Below are 26,382 nucleotides of genomic sequence, written 5' to 3' on the forward strand. Positions count from 1 at the left end.
CCAGCATTCGTAAATGATCCAAATGAAGAAAAGAAAGTAAAAACAGTGCTTACAGTGAATTCGTCGGAGCACTTCATTGACAGAATCAATCACAAAAACTCATTTGAAACATTAAAAAATATAGTGGCGTACATACTGAGAGTGCAAAATAGGACAAACAATTCAAGTGAAATAACAGCCATTGAACAAAAACGAGCTGTTAAGATTATTTTGCAATATGTACAACAGGAATTTCATGTGGAAATGAAAATGATCAAACAAGGTATTGGTAGCAAATCGAAATTTGGACAATTGACACCATTCATTGACGAAGATGGAATAATAAGAGTTGGTGGACGATTGATAAAAGCAAAAATAAGTTATGAGCACAAGCATCCCGCAATATTACCGAAAAATCATTTCGTAACGCGATTGATTATGGAGGACATTCATAAAAAGAATCATCATGCAGGAGCGCAAGCATTGTTGTCATTTACCAGGCAGTATTATTGGCCTGAATCAGGAAAAAGATTGGCAACAAGGATAGTTAAAGATTGCGTATTATGCACGAGGTCGAAACCCATGTTAATGCAGCAAATTATGGGGAATCTACCAGCAGAGCGAGTTAATATAGCAAGAGCATTTGTGCACACAAGTTTGGATTTCATGGGACCATTTGACATACACAGCATGCCACGAGGCAAGCGAATAACTAAAGGATACGTTTGCATATTCGTTTGTCTAACAACAAAGGCGGTGCACATGGAAGCAGCTCCAGATTTAAGCATTGACGGCTTTATTGGATGTCTAAAACGATTTATTGCCCGTAGAGGATTGGTAAAGAAATTAATATGCGACAATGGTACTAATTTCAGAGGAGCACATAATAAATTGGAAGAGTTGTATGAAATTATAACCAGTGAAAAGGGGAAGAGAAAAATCAGGAAATATTGTGTGGAACGAGATATAGATTGGTTCTTTACTCCAGCAAGAAGTCCGCATTTCAACGGATTAAGTGAGGCCGCAGTGAAGTCAGCAAAAATTCACTTAACAAAAATTCTACATTCAGTCCAAATAACAATTATCGAGCTTGGAACAATATCCGCAGAAATAGAAGCAATATTAAATTCAAGACCGCTTACGGCAATGTCTCACGATCCAAATGACATCCAGCCGTTAACACCTGGACACTTTTTAATAGGAGCACCACTTAACACAATTGATGACAGATTATTACCTTACAGTTCGAAAGCAAAATTATGGCACAAATTGGTAGCAATGAGAAATCAATTTTGGGAAAGATGGTCAAGCGAATACTTATCGGAACTGCAAGGAAAAACAAAATGGAAATCTGAAAAAGAAAACATAAAAGTGGGCGACATGGTAGTCATAAAAAAGGATCATGTAAAACCGTTAAAATGGAAAATAGGCAGAATCGTTGAAATAACAACAGACGAGCAAGGAAAAGTACGAGTTGCAAAAATAAAAGTTGCAAAAGCGGACGCATCAAATGCAATCAACTATAAAACAAAAAAAGTAGATACAAGCAAAATTCAATTGAAAACTCGTGTGATCACTAGATCAATTCATCAAATTTGCCCATTACCAGGAACTGCAAATGATGACGGCATAAATATTGAGAACAATTTTTCGAACAATGAACCAACATCTAAAAAATCAGCAGTCAAAAAAGCAAATAATGAAAATTTGAAAGACAAAAAGAAATTGAACCCTCAAGCAGAAGAATTTCAACCTATTGCTAGTCGAACTCGAGCAAAAGGATTGAAAGGAAGTATCCTGTTCCTATGTGCATTGTTTGCTCTAATACTTGGAATCAGTGCTAAAGAATGCGACTACACACCATTGAAGCATAGCCCTGGACTATTTTTCGAACAAAACGGAAAAATGGGATTAAGCACTGATAAATGGATAATAACGGGATACATTCGAATGGAACCGTATTGGAAACAAGAAGAGCAAATTCAATTTTTAATACGAAAATCGGAGGAAATATGCAATCGAATGGAAAGAGATAAATATTGCAGCGCAACAATTGACGTGCTGCAACAACAATTTTCATCATTAAGCACAACCAACGAAATATTTAAGTCGTTTTCTCAAGCAAGCGTGTTGAGAAAACGGAGGGGAGTACTCGATGATATCGGAAACAAATTGCCAAACGAAAAATTGTTGTCCAGAAAGCGTAGAGGATGGATCAATTTCATTGGAACTGGGTTAAAAGTGGTAACTGGAGTAATGGATAACAATGATGCTCAGCAAATAAGCAAGCAGATCGAAGAATTGAAAAATGATAACAATTATCTGGTTAAAGTAATCGGAAATCAAACAACAATTCAAGATCTAACGTTAAATATTATTAAACAACAAGAAGAAGGAATTAGACAGCAAATATTGTATTTGAAAAACCAAATCGAGCTAATTCATAACCAAACCACTACAAACCACGGTACAACGTTTAATATGCTGGCAATACAAATAACATCAAAATCAATTAACGCAACAAAATGCAATACTTGATTTGGTTACGCACGTCCATCATGGCAAAGTATCACCGATTGTCATTAGCCCCGCTCAGCTAAAGCAACACCTAATAGCAATATCCTCAAATATTACGAACGATTTAATGATACCTGGTGACAACATCCCGGAAAACTTGGCACACATATATAATTTGTTAGAAGCAAGAGTACGAGTATCAACGAATCAAATATTATTGAGAATTACCATCCCATTGATAAGCAGAGATATGTTTACATTGCACCATATAATTCCTGTTCCATTTCAACATGACAACAAATTTCGAGCAATAACAACGCCATATCAGTATATTGCATTGAACAAACGACAAGACAGATATTATATGTTAACACCTCAACTATATGCACAATGCTTGCAGTTCGATGGAAACGTAATTATTTGTAAACAAAAATATCCAGTCTATACTGTACAACAGGACGAGGCATTATGTGAAATGGCAATTCTTACTCATGCATCAAAAGAAATACCGCCTCGATGTCATACAACTATAATGAAGAAAAATCAAGCGTGGTCTAAATTAATAACGCCTAATAGTTTTATATTTTCAGTACAAAACAAAAGCATATTAAATATGATATGCAAAGACAGCATAACATCATGCACTGTGCAAGGTTCTGGCATAATTGCTATTTCTCGGCAATGCATGATACAAACAGAGAACCTTGAATTTGCCTCCGAAAATATTTATGATGAAGACCAGCCAATCATTATAACTCCAGCATTGAATGCTACTACAGATATTGACATGGATATTGATCAATTGATTCAACAACCCATGGAGAGTTTTCCAACGTATAACATATCTAACGAATTGAATAATTTGCAAGCAGCAGTTTCATCGAACACCGCCAAAGACTGTCCCAAGCCAGTTTGAAAAAGAGTGGAGGGAATGAAGTTTAACGAGGACGTAGCAGTAGATAAGATAGGATTAGATAGATCAATCTTAAGGCTGAATGAATCGTGAGTTGGAAGCCGAAAGAATTGGGGTTAAGGGACCAACGTTGAGGCGAAACAACACGATCAGGAAGCCCAAGGATAGAACGATCCCAGAATTCTTATTAGCTACTAGGTTAAGCTTTTCAACGACGTCCTTTAAAAGACGTCAATAACCTTTTGCTCAGATAGGTTCAAAAGAATGGGCAAAGCTTTATGGAAAAGAATGTTCAAAAAGAGTAACACTACCCCGTCGGGCACTGTGCACTTTGATAGGCACTGTGGTCCCGGTACGTGCAGAAATGCGCGGGTCAGAGCTCGGGGATTACCGGGGGCGAGCAAAGTAAAGCTTTCATACTCACCAACCCGCAGTAGCAAGCGTGGTGTTTTAATGCTAAAAACCTTCAAACGAAGCCACAACGAATTATACATTGCCACATATAATGCCAGAACATTGTCGTCAAGACAAAAAATGCAAGAAATGGAAGAAGAGCTAGAAAAGATAAAATGGGATGTTGTGGGAGTGAGCGAAGTGAGAAAACCTGGAGAGGAATGCCTGAAATTACAATCAGGGCATACATTCTTCTACCGAGGAAGTGACAGTCAGATGCTGATGCACGGTGTCGGATTGTTCATAAACAAGCGGTGGTCGGATCGCATAACTCACACGAAAAGCATATCCGATCGAGTGATATACGTAAGCCTGAAGATAAATAACAGATACAGTGTCAAATTAATTCAGGTTTACGCACCCACGTCCACCCATGATGACGAAGAAGTAGAAAGATTCTATGAAGATGTCGAGAAAGCTCTGGACGAAAACCCATCACATTACCAATATCTCATCGGTGATTTCAATGCGAAGCTGGGAAAACGAGAAGAAGACTCCGAAGTTTCTATTGGCAGTTTTAGCAACGACCAAAGAAATGAGCGTGGAAATGTTTTACTCAACTTCCTACAGCAACACAATTTGTACGCAATGAATTCATTTTTTGCAGGAAAGCCTCAACGTAAATGGACTTGGGCTAGTGCAGATGGTGTAACGAAAAATGAGATCGATTACATCATAACTGGCTGTAAGTCAACCGTTAAGAACGTTACGGTCCTAAACAATTTTTCAACAGGTAGTGATCACCGAATGGTTCGTGCAAGAGTCACGTTAAATACCAGATTTCAAAGATCACAACTAGTTCAGAAAAGTGAAAGGATTGACGTACAACGGCTTTACACACAAAATGAAGAATTTGCTACGAAAATGACTGCCGAATTAGATAACGTCAACAATCAATGTGAAACATTGGACGAATTGAATACCAAAATCGTCGATACAATAATGGGTTTCATGAAATCCAAATGCAAATCCGTCCAAGGGAAAGAATCAAAACTCAGCAGAGAAACATTAGACCTGATCGCAAGCAGAGCAGAGTTGGTAAAAAACGGAGGACGAGATTCGGTGGAATACCGGAACTTGTCTAAAAGTATCAACAAAGCAAGGAGATCAGATGAAAGAAAATATAATGTCCAATTGGCTCAAAACATAATTGAAGCTAACTGCAATATGAAAGTCCTACGGAGAAAAATGACAAACGCCAAAAAAGAAATCTTCAAATTACGAGACAAAACAGGAACGATCCAAACGGATCGAAATGCGATATTAAATATTGCAACAGAATTTTATGAGAATTTGTTTTCTTCAGCAAGACAGAGTCCAACGGAAGAAACCGAAGATAGACCAATAATAAGAAACGTGGGATCGGATGATATGCCCGACATAACTGTTGATGAAGTCAAGGCCGCAGTAGCCGAGATGAAAAACAAAAAGTCTCCAGGAGAAGATGGTGTTCCAGTGGAAGCCATTAAACTAGGTGGAGACTCCTTATTAAAGGCAATCACGGCTTTGTTTAATCAATGTCTCCAATGGGAAGAAGTACCAGAAGCTTGGGAAAATGCGGTAATTACATTGCTGCATAAAAAAGGAGACATAACAAAGCTGGAAAATTACCGACCCATAAGCCTATTGTCAACACTCTACAAGTTGTTTATGAAAATCATTACGAAGAGGAACACTAACAAGTTCGACTTCTACCAACCTGTTGAACAAGCTGCTTTCAGATCTGGTTTCAGCACAAACGACCATTTGCAAGTGATGAGAACGCTTATTGAGAAGTGTCGTGAATACAACATCGACATAGTCTTGCTATTCATAGACTTCGAAAAAGCTTTCGATTCAGTGGAAACATGGTCGATATTGGACGCATTAGACGAATGTAGAGTAGACTCAAGGTACTCCAACACAATTCGATATGTGTACAAAAATGCTACTTCATGTATAAAACTTCATAAGAGCACGGAGAAATTCAGAATTGGCCGAGGTGTAAGGCAGGGTGACACCATTTCACCGAAATTATTCACGGCGATTCTGCAGAGTGTTTTTAGGAAGTTAAACTGGAGTAAAATGGGAATAAAGATAAATGGAGAGTACCTGAGCAATCTCCGCTTCGCTGATGACATTGTACCGATAGCAGCGAATCTAGGTCAGGCTCAGCTTATGCTACAACAGTTAAGTGAAGAGGCAAACAAAGTTGGCCTCAAGATGAACTTATCGAAAACAAAAGTCATGACCAACATCGGGGACGATAGAGAAATCAAAATTGGTGACACTGTCATTGAACGAGTCGACAGCTACGTATATCTAGGACATAAGCTGAAGTTAGGTCTGGACAACCAAACTGCAGAAATAAGACGTAGGATTGGTCTTGCATGGGCAGCGTTCGGAAAACTCAGACTAATTTTCAAAAGCAAAATGAATAATAGTCTGAAACGCAAAGTTTTCGACACTTGTGTCCTTCCAGTGCTCACTTATGGAGCGGAAACGTTAACTTTAACGAAAGCATCCGAAGAAAAATTGAGAGTGACACAAAGAGCCATGGAACGGAGTATGCTTGGAATAACACTCAGAGACAGAATGACGAATCAATGGATTCGACAACAAACCAGGGTCGTTGATGTCATGGAAAGAATAGCATCTCTGAAATGGAGCTGGGCGGGACATATTGCAAGAAGGACAGACGAACGTTGGACCAAAAAGATCATGAACTGGCGACCATATAAAAGACGAGCTATAGGTAGACCACCAGAGAGATGGACAAACGGAATTAAGAATATTGCAGGTACAAACTGGCAGCAAATGGCAATGGATCGTACGAAATGGAAAGAAGTTGGAGAGGCCTACATCCAGCAGTGGATAGAAACAGGCTGAAAAAGAAGAAGAAGAAGAAGTTTCAGGTCAACAAAAAATCCTTCAACACCCAGCGGTTGATACTCATCACATACACCACTATACATTGGTGTATATTATCGTACTCGTGTTAATAGCTGCAGCAATTTGTATTTTTCTTAAAGAGCATTCAAAGCGGAAGAAATTCGTAATAAACAACGATGAAAAGAAAATAAGTCAAGGTGAAGTGCAATTGGAGAAACCTAGCACTGAATTACGATTCGCATAATGAAATTATTATATGTCAGTTTGTATTTTTGGTTACTAAAATTAAGGCGTACTTCTTTATATACTTACGTTTATTATATGACTAATTGATGAAATTCTTTTCATACTTACATTAATGATAAAACTTATTAGTTGACTCATGCTTGCTAGTAAATACTTACTTGAACTTTTGTTTCCATTTACATAGTTTTACAGTTACATAAAAAAATGCACGGTTTATGATTTTCTCACTGAAACGACTTATATTCAGAAAAGATCAAGAATAAAGTCATACTCGATTTCGAGTATTCGCAAAACACTTAAAACTCGTTGCAAGTCAATAGGTGGCGATACAAATGGAACAGCTCCCACTTTTAAAGGATGAGGGGCTCGAACAACGAATCCTCGAGATAGTCGATTGTTGAATGTCCAGACAGCATGTGGCCACCATGTTCCTGCTCGCACCACCAGTTCGATTGACAATGAGCGATGTAGCACACTACTCAGCGCTCTGTTATGTTGAGCTATGGCAATTTCGGATGGAGATAGATTGGGAATTTGTTCCCCACGACCATTAACACACACTCCTGGCAACACAGTGGGTGAATCACGACCAATTAATGGGTATCTTGATGCATTTGGAGGACCAGAGGTGAACGGTCCAATTGGATTTAACAAGCCAGATGTTCCAGCTACATTTCTGGCTCCGATGGGTGGCGATCTGTCAGCGTTTCCAGTAGAAATGGGAATATTGGATTCCACCGTTCCTAGACGAATGGCAGGACGACCATCTGTTTGCGAAAACGATACTTCAGGCAACGGTACAGTTGATGTCGTTGGTGCATTGAGCGATTGTCTGCGCGAAGAAATTGGTTCGTTGTTGTTAAAACCAAGTAGTGGTGGAGACGGATCCTCGAAGGTATCCCCAAATCCAGTTGTTAAGTCCAAAGGCTCGTCCGGAGTTTTTACCTTCCAAACAACCGTATCCCTAGATGATGATCTAGGACACGGCGTTTGAGAGCGTTTTAACGTAACTGACACACGTTTCATTGAAATAACACGAACGTAACGAATTGACTGAGTAATTGTTTGGAAAAAACATGTATTTATGGCCAAATTTAAGCAAATTCTGCATTTTTAAATTGTGGGAAACAAGTGTTCTAGTAATGTTTTACATATAATACGATAGAATTTGATTATTTAAGACTATTTGATACAATAATTCTAAGAAAAAATTAAGTAGAACTAAGGAGTTCTACGGCTGGGAGTATGTTAATGCTTATATGGAATAATTCTATGTAAGCATTAATGTATTACGGACACATGAACTTGTATACATGGCAGCATGACTATTCGATCGTATAGTGCACTCAATGATGCGCAAGCGTGCTGCGCATGTATATCAATGCTATACAAATAATATGCAATGTGCTATTGATGCGCAAGTATAGTGCGCAGGTATATCAGTGATATACAACTAATATGTAGTGTGCTGTATGATCTATGTTTTGTTGTTATGTATCATAGTAATTAAGAATGGACATAATTGTTATGGTATGATTCATCCTGATGCACATGCAGGATGCGCATGTCAATCATTCTAGAAGTTAATGACTTACGTGGGATTAAGATGAATCATGCGCTGTACGGAAAAAATTGACCCAAAAAATTTGTGAAAGAAAATTTTACAACAAGAAATTTGCGTCACATGTTGTTTAAAATAATTCCCTTGACTGGGTCTAACGGTCGAAAATGGGTAAAAATGAGGGTCCGTAATCAAAAAAAAATGAGAAAAAAATAAAATAAATAAAACTGAGGGTCGGTAACTCAAAAAAAAACATAGCTAACGCCGACCCGTACGAAACACCTATTCGTATCAAAAGCCTTTATTGTGAAACTCTTCATTTCTCTTACTTCATTTTCTTCTCTGCTGAAAAGCTATTCGCGCTTTAAAATAACTTGAATTATCCACTCTTTGCCTTGCAAATAAATTGCCGGAGGCAATATAGACAGCCCCGTACGAAGTCAAATTTCATAAATTCCTATTTATACAGCTATATTTACCTATATTTTCCTATAAATAAACATTCCACAAATGAATTTGCTATTATATAGCTCTACATGCCTGTATATTGCTCAATATAGCTGTATATAGATATATATAGAAGTCCACATATGGGATTCCTAAAACCCCCCACACATAACCAATTACTTCTCTGTTAACAAAAACTATCTAAGTACAAATTTTACCACTTTATATCGTTTTACGAAAATCCAATATGGCCGCCGGCAGCCATTTTGTTAGGATACCGGAAATAGTACCGACGCTTTACATTCGTTAATACCTTTCAAACAAAAAAAATTCATGAAATTCGGTCAAAATTTACTCGAGATATTGTCAAAATACACCACGTTCACTGTACTTCCGAGTAGCCAGATAAGAGCTCACTCCAAGAGACCTAGCTCACGCTCCGGAGAACATAATTTCATAAAAACAATTTTCCCTGATTGGTACGGTCAATACCTATCTAATAAAGCTAAAACAGACGAAATATGTTCAAATGTGGCCGACCTACAAGCAAAAACTGCTTGCCGCCCTGTGCCTGTTCCACACCAAGGGGTCTAACTCACGAGTCGGTCATCCGATTTCCATAAACTTTTTTTTGTCGATCGGTATTGTAAATACCTTTTATTTGACGTATCACTTACAAGTTTAACGTTTAAATGTCCGGAGATATCTTCGAAAAACCGTAAAGCACTTATTGGGCCACAGCTCGGGAGGGGTCAATCCAAAATCACTCATCTTCGAACTTAGCCTGTCTTTTGACATTACCAAACGGGAAAAAAAAGAATTTTCAAAATCGGATGCGTTTTACTCAAGTTATCGTGCAGACAGACAGACGGACAGACAGACGGACAGACAGACGGACAGACAGACGGACATTTTTTTTTCGCGGATTTGGCATCTCTAGACAACCACAATAGGTTTCCCCTTACTCAGGGAGTCCAATTCGACGTGTTACAAACGTATGCGTAAACCTATAAGACCCCAGTACTTCGTACGGGTCTAAAAAAATTTTAAAGAAAAAAATGAAAATGAGGGTCCGTTAAACTTTTTTTTTTTGATTAAAAAAAAAGAAAATGAGGGTCCGTAACCAAAAAAAATATTTTTTGTGAAAAAAATAAGAATGAAGGTCCGTAACCCAAAAAAGAAATTGAGAAAAAAATGAAAATGAGGGTCCGTAACCCAAAAAAGAAATTGAGAAAAAAATGAAAATGAGGGTATCCAACCAAAATTTTAAAATGACACGCCCCTCCACTACAAAAAAGAAGTTTTTCCGAAATGCACCTAAAAACTAAGAACGCAAATCGACTCAGGCACCTTTTGGGAGGTCAGAACAGCATTCAGTAAAATCGTCAAAGTGCCTTCCCCATATAAAGTTTTTCATTTCATAAAATTTCATGCACCCGCGCCCTTTCGAAACCGTCTTGTCATAAAAGTGAATGGACATCGAAGTTAATTTGTATCTTATAGTCAGAGGCTATACCTTTCTCACATGAAATATATTGAGTGGGGTATCGGTATAAAAGTATGACATCTGATTATAAGATCAAAATATGTCCACTTACCAAACTTTTGTGACAAAACAGTTTCCAAGGGGCGCGGGCTCATGAAATTTCATGGAATGAAAAATTTTGTATGGGGAAGTAGCCTGACCGATTTTACTGAATGCAGTTCTGAGCTCCCAATAGGTCCCTGAATCGATGTGCGTTCTTAGTTTTTGGGTGAATTTCGGAAAAACTTATTTTTTTGTTAGGGAGGGGCGTGATGGGGGTCAGTAACAAAAATGTTTAGCAAAAAATGAAAATGAGGGTCCTTAGCCCAAACAATATCGAACACGTAACGCCGATTCCAACCGAGAATCAAGTTCAAACAAGTGACCACGATAGAGCGTGTAATTTTGAACCAATTTCCACAAGTTTGTTTGGTTGAAAAAGAAGCGCTTTTCGATTCTACAGGTCAAGTTTGAAATAGTTATTTATGCAACCGAGGTGGAAAGTGCTTTTTTAGGCTCTAGATGTGTGAGCCTAAAAAAGTACTTTGCATCGAGTTGTATAAAACGTTTTATGCCACAGAGGACAGAGGCATCTAAAGTTTGCAAATTTTGCATATAACGATGCTGAGTGGCATAAATGAGGATAATCGGTCGAGTGGGGTTCTGTTTAAAATGTGGAATTGACATCAGCAAATGCTTGTGAACATGATAGAGCGTGTAATTTCGAACCAAATTCTACAAATTTGGCTTCAAAAGAAGCTCATTTTGATTCTACAGGTCAAGTTTGAAAATGAGGATAAACGGCCATGTGGATCAGCAGCAGTGCAATTTTGTTTGATATGTGGAAATGGCAGCTTCGTGTCTCTAGCACCCCCACCATTTAGGGCGAATGGGATTTTGAAGCTTTGAAACATGTTGTTGTAACATTTTAGCGTAAACTAAATGAGGGATTCTTTTGAAAAACAGCTTGCTGAAATCGAAGCATTTTCCAGTGGATATAAAAAATGTGCCTAGAATTTGCTTACATATGTCGTAGGCAATGAATAAAAATCGCCAGACAATAATTTAGTTTTTGCCCTAATTTAGAGCAGACATGCGCATCCCCGGCTTCCCGTCATTATTTTAGATACGATTTTTAAAAAATTACTCAGCAGCTGAAATTACTATAAGAAAAAAAACTGTAAAATTTTTTCTGTGTTTTAATTTTTCGAGTAGCGAAACTAGATGTCAAATTTACACTTCAAATTCACACTAATCGGGACTATTCTAGCATTTTGGGTGACATTGAAAAGCTTAGACCAGTAGCAATCAAGTTATTGGTGTTTTCGATACGTTTCATATGGTCTGGTCAGCAACCGTTAGATTTGCCGAAATTATAAAAAAAATTTCTCCTATTTGCAACTACTCATGTCTCATCGTAGGTGAATTCTACCCGCATATAAGACGGTTTGCCCCGAAAGTACATGCAATCACATTTACAATGGCACCTCACACGACCTTATACGTTTCGCGTATCTGAAGAAATTTCCATAAGAAAAGTGCATGTTTTTGGTTTTCGATTACCTCTCGCTGGCCCAGGGGCGGATCCAGCTTTTGCTCTGACCCAGGCGGATAGAAGAGAAAAAGACTCTGACCCAGGCGGTTTTTATTTTTAAACAAATTTTCAATGTAAAAATCATCTTCTGACCCCCGGCGACCGCCTTGACCGCACATAGGTGGATCCGCCCCTGCGCTGGCCACACAAACATCTAGGAATTATTATTATTATTATGAAATTGATTTTGTCTTCTAGGGACCAGTAGCTATCTAGGCATATATAAAAAATTCACTGAATGATGCGTCCGATTTCGGCAGGCAATTTTTCAAAAGAATCCGTCAATATATTTTTATAGTTAATTTGGGGCTAGTTTAGGGCTGACGATTGAAGACTAGCAGTTTGAATAGGATCTGGTCCGTAAGCCATGATCAGTTTATGTATCACGAACAGTTGTAATGCATGTCTAGTGATTGAAAATTTGGATAACTTTGTTTGATTAGAAGCCCTAAACCAGTTCCAAACGTCAGCTGAGCCATAAATGAGCCTTAAACATTATACTACCAATTAGCGCTGAAACAGTTAGTGTATTGCTGAAACAGCACATATGACATGGTTTTTCACTTAAAATGTGAACAACTTCGCCAAATTAGCAGCCCTAAACTCGGGACAGGTTCTAATTGTAAGCAGTAAATGAGCCTCAAATAACACATCAACTGTAAAGTCAAATTTATATTAAATCTACACTAAAATGATAAAACGACATGTTATAAACATTTAGGGTTCGCTTATTTGGGCAGCCCTAACCTCGAGTCCGGTCATTCGTCATTTATAAACGAGCCCTTAACAATAAGGGGCCGTTCATAAATTACGTAACGCAAAAGAGGGGGGAGGGGGTATCAGTCTAGCGTTACACAGCGTTACAGGGGGGAGGGGGGGGGGTCTGACAGTAACGTTACGTCACGCAACATATTTCGTACTAAAAAGTCTGTGCAGCGAATCGAGTTTCAAATCCATGGTTTGTAACATAAAAAAATCAAATTAAAACATTTCCATTTAAAATAAATTAAAATGTGCTTAAAAACTTGCACATTGCAACATTATTTTTCAGTAGGTGACGCCCGAAACTTATCACCATGGACATTGGACATGTCTGTCTAAATAGACCGTGTGCTATTTTGACAAAAAAGTTTCGAATCTCAATAAAAAACAGATTTACCATGATAATCATAAGAAAAAATAATTATATTTATTTTTAAAAAATTATTTAAAATATACATTGCCATCCCGATGCCATCCGCATGGTCATATTTTTCGTAGCAGAAACTCTAAAAAATATAAATATGGGATATTATTCCACAGCTGATAGGGATATTTTCTTTGTTATTGTTTCTATGTCAACAGATTTGATGAACGGTAAAGTGCTAGCGGGAGTTAGAATTCACATCGAACGTGTAATTGGCAGAGTTTTTAACAAAAATATAGACTATAATGCACAACAAAAAAGAACTTCTGTTTGTATTAAACAAAAAAAGACGCAAATTGATGCAACATCAACAAATTTATTTCAAAATTGGAAACACAGTGCTTTCTAAACACCTTTAGCATCTTCTATCACTGTTGCTGATTTATTTCAATTTCGAACAAAACGTTCCACTCAGTAGTTTTCTACTTTTTTTTCCAAATTATGGACCACCTTTTACCCGTTAACACATAAACATTTAATAAAACATTTTGCTGTTAAGAACTCTATTGTCGACATAAGTAGTCTATCGTTTTTGTTTTTGACTGACATTTTATCAACAACGATTAAAATATCCCATTCAACGCCATTTTGGTTTTACGGTATAACTCTGGCAATTCAGAATGTGGTACTTCTTTTTAAGCGCTTAAATTTTCAAAATTTATGTGAATCATTAATACTCAAATTAAAAATACTAACTAATATTTTTTCAGCTATTTATGCATATTCGGAGTGTTTTTTCGATGTGTTCATTTGATAAAAAATAAATTAAGTCATATGAACACGGTCTATTGTAAAAAAAAATCCGAAGCAATCGTATACATACAATTCGTGTAGTTTTTTTGTAATTACTGTAAGAAAAATATCAATTTTTTCATGAGTTGTGTTACGTAACAAACCGGGGGAGGGAGGGGTATGACCTTGCGTTACACTAGCGTTACAGGAGGGGGAAGGGGGTCTTGAAAGTGTCAATTTTTGCGTTACGTAATTTATGAACGGCCCCTAAGCTCTAAGTGGACACAGCATAACGTAATAGCATAATAAATGTTTGTGAACACGATTGAGGGTGTAATTTCGAACCAAACTAATTTGGTTTCAATAGAAGCACATTTCGAATTTACAGGTCGAGTTTAAAAACGAGAATAATCTGTCAAGCAGTTCAGCAGTGGTAGGGCTCTGTTTGAAATGTAGAATTGAAGTCAGTAAATTGCTGATTATTGATCGAAACTAACTCGAAAAGGAACGCCTTTAATTGTTTCATTAAAATTTTCTAATTTGTACACAACAGTCAAGGGATCTGACCCATCCATACCGGTGGGACCTAGTACTGGACTATTATCTGAAAATTCGAAATTTTGCTTATTTTCATACAAACATCAATATTTCCAAGTTCAATATCTCAGTCAATTTTGAAGCTGCAGTAACGTTTGATAGCTCGTTGAACTCGTATGGATTCCTAGATGACTTAGTTTAAGGGTCATTGGAGCCAAGGGGGAGAAGTCGAAAAGTTGCTGTAAATATGCTCCGCCGTCCTCAAAAAAATGTTTCTACAACATTTTTGGTAGTGGACTTGCGTCACGCCCACTTACCAACGTGCGGGCATGATTCTCAGTGTTGAGTAGAGCAATAGCAGAAAAAACCATACGATATAGCATGCGATAGAGAGGTTACGAAGTATGTCAGAGTTATCGCAAATGTGTAAATTGTTCACAGAATTTTGTCTCGGACTTTCTACTTGTCAATAATTATTTGGAAAACATCAAGGTGCTTTTATGGGAGCAACACATAAGAAAATATAAGGAGACGATCTGTTTCTTCGTATCTGGGCATCATTCCATTGCACCAGTTGTGTTTTGTGGGCGGTGAAATTGGATAAGACAAAATATCTCAAATTTTAGTAATTTTTAATTGGATTAGGTTTTGTACTCACTTCCATCATCAGTTGCTGCATCAACCAAACTCATTCCAAGTATCATCGTCAATGCGCCCAGTACTAGAAAGGGCGTGGCATGCAAAAAAAATGCACGTGGTGTCCATCGCTTTCTTCGAGATTTCTCTACAACGATCCATGGAGTATGTACGGATACGGGAAGAATATTCATGTTCATAGCGTAACTCCTTCGAACTATTTTACATCTCACTGTGCCAAACCGTCGAAAAAGTGCTTGTCACTTTCATATATCACAAAGTAAACTGTTTTTATGGATAACGCTTTTTACCCCTTGGACGATAATCCGTACGAATGAAGTGATTCTCGTGAAAATACGATCGCGAAAATCTAAACGAAAATTAACAAAAATTGTTCTTCCTTCAACGACTCTCCACCCGTTAATGTTTTCAAATTGAAGGCGATCGTTTTCGGTGATTTTTGACAAACGTGCCACCAAATAAAAATCTCGTAAAACTCTGTGCGAATCGGTTGCTTCATTATCTATTATCAAGACAATTTTTTTCTCTCGTAGATGTTGTCATGACTTCACCGGAATTTTTAGAGTGTGATGCAGGTCCTATACGAGTAAAATTTAAGAAAAACATAGCTAACGCCGACCCGTACGAAACACCTATTCGTATCAAAAGCCTTTAATGTGAAACTCTTCATTTCTCTTACTTCATTTTCTTCTCTGCTGAAAAGCTATTCGCGCTTTAAAATCACTTGCATTATCCACTCTTTGCCTTGTTATCATCAACAAATAAATTGCCGGAGGCAATATAGACAGCCCCGTACAAAGTCAAGATTCATAAATTCCTATTTAAACAGCTATATACCGCTATATTTACCTATATTTCACTATAAATAAACATTTCACAGATGAATATGCTATTATATAGCTCTATATGCCTGTATATAGCTCAATATAGGTGAATATAGATATATATATATATAAGTCCATATATGGAATCCCTGAAACCCCACACACATAACCAATTACTTATCTGTTAACAGAAACTCTCTAAGTACCATTTTTCACAAGATATATCACTTTTACTAAAATCCAATATGGCTGCCGGAAGCCATTTTGTTAGGAAACCGGAAATTTTACCGACGCTTTACATTCGTTAATACCTTTCAAACAAAAAAAAAATCATGAAATTCGGTCAAAATTTACTCGAGATATTGACAAAATACTCCACGTTCACTGTACTTCCGAGTAGCCAGATAAGAGCTCACTCCAAGAGACCTAGCTCACGCTCCGGAGAACATAATTTCAAAAACTCTTTTTTCCCAGATTGGTACGGTCAATACCTATCTAATAAAGCTAAAACAGACGAAATATGTTCAAATGTGGCCGACCTACAAGCAAAAACTGCTTGCCGCCCTGTGTCTGTTTCACACCATGGGGTCTAACTCACGAGTCGGTCATCCGATTTCCATAAACTTTTTTTTTTGTCGATCGGTATTGTAAATACCTTTTATTTGACGTATCACTTACAAGTGTAACGTTTAATTGTCCGGAGATATCGTCGAAAAACACTTAGGCACTTATTGGGCCCCAGCTCCGGAGAGGTCGATCCAAAATCACTCATCTTCAAACTTAGCCTGTCTTTTGATAATACCAAACGGGGAAAAAAAGAATTTTAGAAATCGGATGTGTTACTCAAGTTAGAGAACGGACAGACAGACGGATATTTTTTTTTCACTGATTTGGCATTTCTGGACAACCACAATAGGTTTCCCCTTACTCAGGAAGTCCAATTCGACGTGTTACAAACGTATGCGAAAACCTATAAGACCCCAGTGCTTCGTACGGGTCTAAAAAAATTGAAAAGTTGTTCCATGAATCTTCGAGACGAGGTACTTAGGAGACCTGAAGTTTGAACTTGTGTGCAATAGAAAGCCCTCGTCACGGAAATCTGATCTTTTCTTGACTCAGGGAAATGTACATTTTATTACTCAATTGCTCATAGTTTTACAAGACTAATCGATAGTAATGGTTTGTGATGGCGTAGGACGGCCATTGCCTAGAAAAGATGTCGTTCTTACTGAAACCGAATAATTTCCATTAGACAAACGAAGCACCGGAATTTTACGGTTGAAATGTTTGTAGATGGTACTTGTTACACAATGTTCGGTAGGCAAAATATTAGGCAACGTCAGATTTTCTTAACGCTAAATGCCACACACTAACGCTAACGCTAAATCCGTACGCTAATGGCAAATGCCGACGATAAAGGCAACATTAACGAGTTAGCCGACGCCATGTTGCTTTTAAATTTAACATCTGTGAGGCCAGCAATATCAGGCACTTTTTCATCTCTGAATATATCAGCAATCGCTGTTTGAAATTTAAAAATTAATTCATTGCCATAATTCTAAGGTCCATTAATATGAGATTCGCCTTTTATTTGCAAGAAATTTACTGAAATTAAAAATTTATTTATGAAATATGGATACGTGGTCCGCCATTTTGATGTAAGATTAAAGAAATCAAATGCAGTGCAATATGAAATAGAATCAATTCGAATTGGAATCAAAAATGGCCGACCATGTATCCATATTTCATAAATAAATTTTTAATTTCAGTAAATTTCTTGCAAATAAAAGGCGAATCTCATATTAATGGACCTTACTGTGGATTTACATAGCAACGTAAAAGTGACAGATGCAAAAATTTTCTCATACGGCAACTCGAAATTTCATTCATAATTTTAATTTTATGAATGAAATTTCGGGTTGCAGTATTTAAAAAACATTGCATCTGTCACTTTTACGTTGCTATGTAAATCCACGGTTAGAATTATGGCAATGAATTAATTTTTAAATTTCAAACAGCGATTGCTGTTATATTCAGAGATGAAAAAGTGCCTGATATTGCTGGCCTCACAGATGTTAAATTTAAAAGCAACATGGCGTCGGCTAACTCGTTAATGTTGCCTTTATCGTCGGCATTTGCCATTAGCGTACGGATTTAGCGTTAGCGTTAGTGTGTGGCATTTAGCGTTAAGAAAATCTGACGTTCTCTATTATCCAAGTCGACTAGTTTGTAGGAGATAGTGTACGCCACTATAAAGCCGTTGGGATTTTCCGGTTCCGGCCAATAGATCTTCAACGCTGACGAGCCGGTATTCGCATTTCGCTCTTTAATTACCTTGAAATACGGAATGTCGTCCGCATTTTCTGTCGGAATTGATAAGTTATGAAGCGTGGCACAGATTGGAAAGCGTCGATTTTCAAGAAACAAACGTCTACCCCCCGTGCGAACAGTATCTGTTAAATCATTGCTGCAGTGTGATTTGAAGTTGAAGTATGGGTCTGGGTCACTAAAATCACGACACGCTTGCACCGATACCAAGTACATCGAATAATGTTTCAATTGGTTCAATGTCAGTGTATGAACGTTGAATTCGGTCGTATTGCTGTAAAATTCCTCGTAATGACCATCCACCATTCTCGACTCAACAAAATCGTCGGTTGTACCAATAGTTCGACGACGTCTCCCTTTCGGTTTGTCGTTCATACTAACGAGACGACGCCTACTGTATGTAAGAGAATACAAATATTTAAACCAGTTTTTGGTTGTGCCACATTGAGCTTCAAATTTTCGCCATTTTCATATGCGAAAGATTGCAATCGATCGAGAGAGCTAGTAGCATAGCTACAAATCTGTATGCTGGTATTTCACGTTTGTTAAACCTTGTCTCGGCTTGAAAGTTAACAAGATACCTTCGTACGATTCGTGGTGCATGAATAGCCATGACGGTCGGACCAACCATGAAGTACGGTCCATGGTGTTCAAGAATTGTCATAATTATAGGACGTACCTTGTGTATACTTGGATCTATCCAATGACTTCGATTCGTGGTGTATAAATAGTCATGACGGTCGGACCATCGGACGCAAGTACGCTCCATGGTTTGTTTGTTTGTTTTCTTCGTAATAATCTGTTTTGTCTTCCAGCCTTTGGAGGAATTTGTTCGTATACTGTACGCAGACAACCACTAAACCTGTGGTTTGGGGGATTTTGTTTTTACGTTTTTTTATGTTGTTATAGTCAAGCAAAATGCAAAAAAAGAAACAATTAAAAGACCAATTACGTTCATTCGGTGCGGAGCTATCCGCAAACAAAGCTATTCTGAAGCAGCGGTACGCTAAAGGGTTGTAATAATTAAAACATTATGACTCATGCTTCCATTTAATATTTTATTATTGTATACAACTGGAAAGAAAATCAATTGGGCCGGACTTTATTTGATGTTAAGGTTTCTTCAGAAGATCCATGTCGGCTCCCGGATTTATGGAATGATTTTCTTGGGGTTGTGCTTGCTTAATTGGCACAATTATATTTTTCGCACGTTTTGATTGGTTACAAATTTAGGAAGTACAATGTCAGCAACATGAAAAAACTAAAAAGTCTGACCCCCAAAACGGTGCATCCATCTACATTTTTTGAACACATAATAGTCGAGGCAATCTTAATCTGAGATTCTACCGAATCAAATCAGTCTTCACAAATATTTTCAGTGCTGAGCAGTAGAGGTCACGATGTTATCGCAAATGCGTAAATCATTTGCGGATTTTTTTCTTTCACTTTCCAAACAAACATACTCAAATAGTTTGAAATTATTTAACGATTTGAAAAACATCTGGGACTCGTTTTGGAGGTAGAAATGAGAGTTTTAGGAGATTGGTGTTCTTAGATCGAAGCTCCTGAAATCTTAGTAATTTGTGATTGAATTAGGAACCGAACTCATTTCCAGCATCAGCCACTGCATCCACCAAACTCATTCCAAGTATCATCGTCAATTCGTCCAGTACTAGTAAAGGCGCCTAAAAATTGTAAGTGGCAAGCATCGTTTCTGCAAACTTTTTGATTTCACATTTTCTTGCAGTTTCTCTACAGCACCGATCCAAAAAGTACGTTCAGATCGAGGTCCAGATGAGGGAAGAATATTCGTGTTCATATTAATGATATCGTAAATTCTCCTTCAGACTATCATCACACTGCGTCAAATCGACAAAATTTTTTGTTGATTCTTTGTCCATATTTTAACAATTTTTAGCCCCGTACGAAGTACAACGGGGCTTATAGGATTACGATGCCGTGTGTAACGATGCCGTCACGTCGATATCTTGAGTAAAACAAATTCGATTTCAAATATTTTTTTTTTCCATTGAAAGATAGTCGAAATAGTGAGGCTAAGTTCGAAGATGGACATATTCGGGTCGGCCCTTCGTGAGTTAGGGCCACCTAAGTGATTTAAGGTCTTTTGGTGATATTTATGGCAGAACAAACGGTGGAAATGTAAATGACATGGCAAATGATAGGTATTGTCAATACCAATCCAGGAAAAAAAATCGGGTGAGTGGACCGTGAGTTAGGGCCTTAGAAGTGAAATGCTACTAGGGCCCTATGTGTATTTTACATAGAACTCGAATAAATTTCATTCGTTTTTCGTAATTTTTGTTTGATTTGGAAGGTAAGCGAAGGCAGAATAGAATGTTGTTGAAAAAAATTTAAATTTGGGTCCTTGGCCTAAGGCCGCTACTAGGGCCCTATGTGTATTTTACATACAACTCGAGTAAATTTCATCCGTTTTTCGTAATTTTTGTTTGATTTAGAAGGTAATGGAAGGCCGAATAGAATGTTTTTGAAAAAAAAATTAAATTTTGGTCCTTGGACTAAGCCGCTACTAGGGCCCTATGTGTATTTTACATATAACTCGAGCAAATTTCATCCGTTTTTCGTAATTTTTGTTTCATTTGGAAGGTAATCAAAGGCCGAATAGAATTTAGTTGAAAAAAAATTAAATTTTGGTCCTCGGACTAAGGCCGGTACTGGGGCCCTATGCCTATTTATACTCTATAAATTAAAATTTTAGGGCGATTTGAAATTTTTGTTTCATTTGAAAGGAACGTCGTACGGGGCTTCGTAATTGCGCTATGCGCAATTTCTAAGATGTACACATTCCATAATAATTTTACTTTAACTACACTAACCGGCGCAATAGGCTTACGGTCAAAGTAGGGTGACAGACGCACTAGGGTCACGTACGCAATAGATATACGGGTTTGTACGGGGCTCAGTCGCAGCAAACGCTCCGACTGTTCTGATGGCTCGTGTTTTAAGTTAATATTTGCCCCGGTATTACTCGACGTCAGCTTTCCAACGAACCCATACACGCCCGTGTCCTCACCACGTTACGGAAATGAAATCCGGACTACGAAACCCCATTTTTCGACTTTTGGTCACTTACAACCAGCCAGGTATGGAAGATCAAAAATATCTGAGACTGGTTTTTGGGGCCTAGGCACCAAAGCCTAACTAGACATACATAAAAAAGTGCCGGAATAAATAGCGCCGATTTCGGTCAGTCGAAATTCAAAAGAATACCTCGGTTATGCTTATGTTTCTCGGCTTTTTCAGCAACTGAGCGTGCTTTCTTCGATGAATCTCGAATATATGATGCAGCCATAGTATCTCTTTTTGTTACATCCCACAAGAGTGACCTACCATGACTCCATGGTATCAAACCCATCGACGAATATGTGAGCAATAAATCCAAATCTGTGCTGAACTTCGTGAAACGACAACGACAATTTCTCGACGACGATGCCACCAAAATAGTTTACAAAGCCTTAGTACGATCGAATTTAGAATTCGCTGCCTGTATCTGGTCACCACACTTTGCAACGCATCGGAGAACGATAGAGAGCACACAGAAACAATTCGTTATGTTCCTGAATGGTGATCATCTCAACAGATCTGACAATGACTACGTACTGAGTCCATATGTTGAAAGATGTGCTGGATTAGATCTACAAACGTTGATCCGGCGCAGAACGAATGCGTGCATACTCTTCATCCATTCTATGATCACCGGAAAGATTAACTCACCGACACTTCGTTCACGTATTACACTGAACTCAAGATCAACGAGACACAATGGTATGATATTCATTCGAGCGTGTAGGACGAGTCGATCGTTCAACTCCCCATTCAACAACGCCTGTCGTATGTTCAACGCCGTTTCGAACATTATCGATCCCACATTGCCACACAACCTCTTCCGCAATGCCTTGTATCGACTACCAGACTCCAACCTGACTAATTTCTTACGAATGTGATATGCTGACTGACACTTGTAATTACTTTTATGTGACGATCTGTGATATTCGACTCTATTCTGCTCTATTCTATTAATTTAATTAATTTATTTGTTAACTAAACGTGCTCTATCGACGATCATTTATGATTCCTTAAACTTAACCCTGACTCTAAACGCTCTAAACTATGTTTGATACGTTACACTTTTTACAATTTTATATTTTACACTCTAATAGTCCGCTTGTATTAAGACGACTGAAAATGAATAATAAATGAATGAATGAAATGAAATGAAAGTCAAACCATCTGGTTATTTACCATCATCTCTTGATATACCAGGCGGCTGTGTTATATTCGGAATACCTGCGATAGAGAAACCTTGAGAGAAAATGTTATTTACATTAATGATAGACCATGTAAACCATCTTTTCCGACAAACCATCTTGACTAACAAACGTAATTTTTGGATAAGAGATGTTTACTGTGCGAGAACTACTCACCAACTGACGAAATTATTCTACATGCTCGCCTATTTAAAGCTAAATTTTTGACTACCAAACTGGTAGTTGACTACCATGCAGATATAGACGTGGTAGAGATGTTTACTGTTTGAGAACACAAACTGATTAAATTATTTAGGCTGCTTGCCTATTTATTATTCGATAATTTGATAGCTGACTAACAAACTGGTATTTGAATATTAAACACAGGAAATGAAATGGTTTAAACCAAACGAACGACAAATGTAAACAATGAATTGGTGATTCCAACTAGTGAAAAGTCAATTCCAGATGAAAATGCATAAGATAGGAAATTGGTCACAACAATTGGTACGGCTTGGTGGTGAGAAATACGTGAATTTGTAAAACACATTGACTGGTTCCTCATACTTCATGGTGGACCTGATAAAAGTATGTTAACGCAACACTTTTCAAACACGTCCTCATACTCCTTGGTGGAATCTTTTGGTTGACCTGAAATGATATTATGGAAGGTCAAGGTGGGAGTATGTTAAGAACGAGAGAAGACACTCAAGTGAAACAACTCTAGCAATTCGATTAAATCAATTGAATCATATCAACGTAGCCTGGTCTTGGCCTATAAATACGGTATTACTCTGACGAACATTCGCATTCAATAAAAGTACGTTGTACGGGACAGAGGTCCCAAAATACAGTCTTTGATTTATCGTAGAATTCACAACAACAACGGTAAGAAACGAAAAGTTTCAATCCTCGACACGATTCGGTTTTGCTAAACGGTTCATTTAAGAGTTAAGTTGTTTAAGACTTTGACTCAAGATGGATAGTCGTAGAGCTTAATTTGCGAAACGCTGAGCCGGATGATTGGACTAATTTAGAATTAGCGATTTCAGAGGGACTGAGTCAATTAAAACGCTTTTTTATTTTAAATTTCACTAATTGATTCAATTAATTCAATTCAATTAATTGATGCGTTTAATTTGACCTTTTCGATTTCACTGCGCGACCTGGCTGTATTCTTTATGCGGGTGATTTCAAACGGACGTTCGCAACAACCTGTTCTCAATCTGTTTAATAAAAGTCTGGCACATTCAATACTGCAAACTCTGCGTAGCGTGTACTTGCTGAAGTAGTGTGTCATATCTGGATCTACCCCAAAATGGGTTTACATAATTTTCTACCAATCTGTAGTTATTGATCATTTCTTGAAGTAATTGATATATTTCTTTATAGGAAGAAAGACGAAAAATTGCTTGATCAATACCACCCATAACCACATAAAACGCCAACATATTTTTTAGGTGTTCCAAACTCGATCTAAACTGTTCCCAAAAACTTGGGTATGATTGTACTTGTAAGTTCATTTCTGAAAATGACATTTTGATACGCCTGAATTTTTTCCGAACGATGTGCTGCCATTATTAGTCAAAGCGTTTGTGGTGCAACCAACTAGTACAGAACACCGAGCGGAAATGACGTACCAAATGGATCGGTTGAATGAAATTGATGAATTATACCGTCGCGGTCGCACATTAGAGGCCATCACAAACAACAGCATGTTGGAGAAATCATGGTGTTAAGCCTCGTTACCCCTTTCGTTCGCTGGATTGGGAATTAGGAAGCTATCTGATTAAATCTATGGCATTCAGTGCAGCTGGTTTCCCAAATATACGCGAACCTTCGGGGTTATCTCGACGGGATGGGAAACGGCCGGATGGACTGACTAGCTATCCCTGGAGTCATAGACGATCGTTGATTTGGGACGTAACGGTTGTCGACACTGTGGCGACGTCATACATCTATGCAACATCGAACAATAGTGGAGCAGCTGCCGACCAAGCGGAACGAGACAAGCACAACCACAACCATTACATCGACTTGAAAAATCAATTCTGTTTCACGCCACTAGCTTTGGAATCTTTTGGATCAATTGGACCGCAAACTGTGATATTTTTGAATAAACTGGGAAAGTTAATGAAACGCCAAACGGGTGAGCCACGGAGTCTAGAGTTCCTGCTTCAGCGTATCTCAATAGCAATTCAGCGAGGAAATGCTGTGAGCCATTGGTTTGCAATAACATACAGTATATTTTTTCTGATCGTAAATTATCTTGATAAAACTTGTCAGAAAGAATCCCTTTAACATAGTGAATCCTTCAAAATTCACTTGACAATATTCGAATCGTAAATCAATATAGTATGTTACATACCAAGGATCAAAACGGTGTGTTTTCGACCCAGGTTTTTCGGACTTCACTCTACTCCACTTCGCGGAGTTTCGTTCCATCCTCGGACGTTTTCACCACCGTGGTCGAAAACAACACCGTTTTGATCCGAGGTATATATACTATTTTCATTACACCAACTACGAAAGTTGTAATTTTCGCTTCCCGAATGAGATGCGAAAGTATAAAAATTCAACTCTCAGTTAGCCACGACATCACAAGAGGTGCGAAAATACTTTCGCCTCCCAACAGAGGAACGAAAGTACTTTCGCCCCTCAAACGAGCATGCGAAAGTAAATGACAGCAACAACATGTGTTCCGTCTGGTGTCGTTGTGATCACTGTGATTGTTGTGATAGAAAAGAACGTTGCCAATAATTTTTAAATTTTTCTTTTACCAGGGGGCTGCCGCCCCCTGGACCCACGCATATTTCAGCTTATTTCGGTTGGAACATTATAAGGAAGCTCAAATTACAATTTTCGTAGTTGTTGTAATGAAAAGTTGTGTGGATCACATGGCACGACGTAAAAAAATTCAACCTGTGCACACGGTTGAATTTTTTTACTTTCGTCCCTTGTGATTCAAATAACCATTTTCATCCTGCAGTAACAAAGTCACATTCCGAACAAAACATAACAACAAAACTGAACAACACATTGTAGCAGTGCAAAAGCAAGTATAAATGCCGAAAGCAATCCGTATGAATGCCTAAAGAAGTCCGCTCCGTATGCATGCATTCTCACAAATGTCGAAAAATAAGCAACCCGTATGAATGCCGAAAGCAATCCTTATGAATGCATTGTCCCAAAACACTAAAAAAAATATATTCGCGTGCATACAACAACTTGACACATCTGGGAAAAAATAAAGATCGAAAATGACATAAGCGGGAATGAAAATTGAGAGAAAAGAGTAGGGGAGAATGTTGCTCTTTTGGTACTAAATTTGGTGAGTGAATGTGACGGTTTTGGTACTACAGGAAGAAAAATCTTGTTCTGTTGATTTTCTTTGTTGTTTCTTCAGATTTTGTTGATTTTTTTTGATCACATAAACATCACAAACATAAACATCACAGTCATACCGGATTTCAACTCGAAATGTATCTCTAGACGTAAGGATAATAAGACTTACGTTTGACAGTGGTAGTCAATAGGTCCAATTAAACGAAAAAGGGGCACACACAACAGGCCCAACGGAGGCTTAGGTGCATAGATTCGTCTCACCCCATACAATCTAATCTAACATCTGGTGTCGAATCAACGACAATGGAAAAGTATTTACTGGCCTGAATTCCGGTAATAATTGCGGTGCGGACTTCATCCGCTAAGACATGAAATAATTGG

The 26,382-nt window shown here is 37.9% G+C and overlaps 1 protein-coding gene and 1 long non-coding RNA gene across 2 annotated transcripts in view; one reads left to right on the plus strand and one right to left on the minus strand.

Moving 5' to 3' along the window:
* The window catches only part of LOC119082890 (insulin-like receptor), a 29,042-nt gene extending 13,360 nt beyond the window's left edge, over positions 1–15,682 (minus strand). Inside the window, exon 1 of the mRNA XM_037192550.1 lies at positions 15,220–15,682. Within this exon, the coding sequence (XP_037048445.1) occupies positions 15,220–15,397 (178 nt within the window). The 5' untranslated portion in view covers positions 15,398–15,682. The remainder of the gene's footprint in view (positions 1–15,219) is intronic.
* Positions 6,300–25,296, plus strand: LOC119082903. The gene is made up of 3 exons (XR_005088742.1): positions 6,300–6,313; positions 10,982–11,008; positions 25,153–25,296. It is a non-coding gene; the product is annotated as an uncharacterized LOC119082903 (long non-coding RNA).
* The last annotated feature ends 1,086 nt before the right edge of the window (positions 25,297–26,382 follow it).

Source organism: Bradysia coprophila, unplaced genomic scaffold (genome assembly GCF_014529535.1).
Source record: "Bradysia coprophila strain Holo2 unplaced genomic scaffold, BU_Bcop_v1 contig_50, whole genome shotgun sequence".
Classification (NCBI taxonomy): Eukaryota; Metazoa; Arthropoda; class Insecta; order Diptera; family Sciaridae; genus Bradysia; species Bradysia coprophila.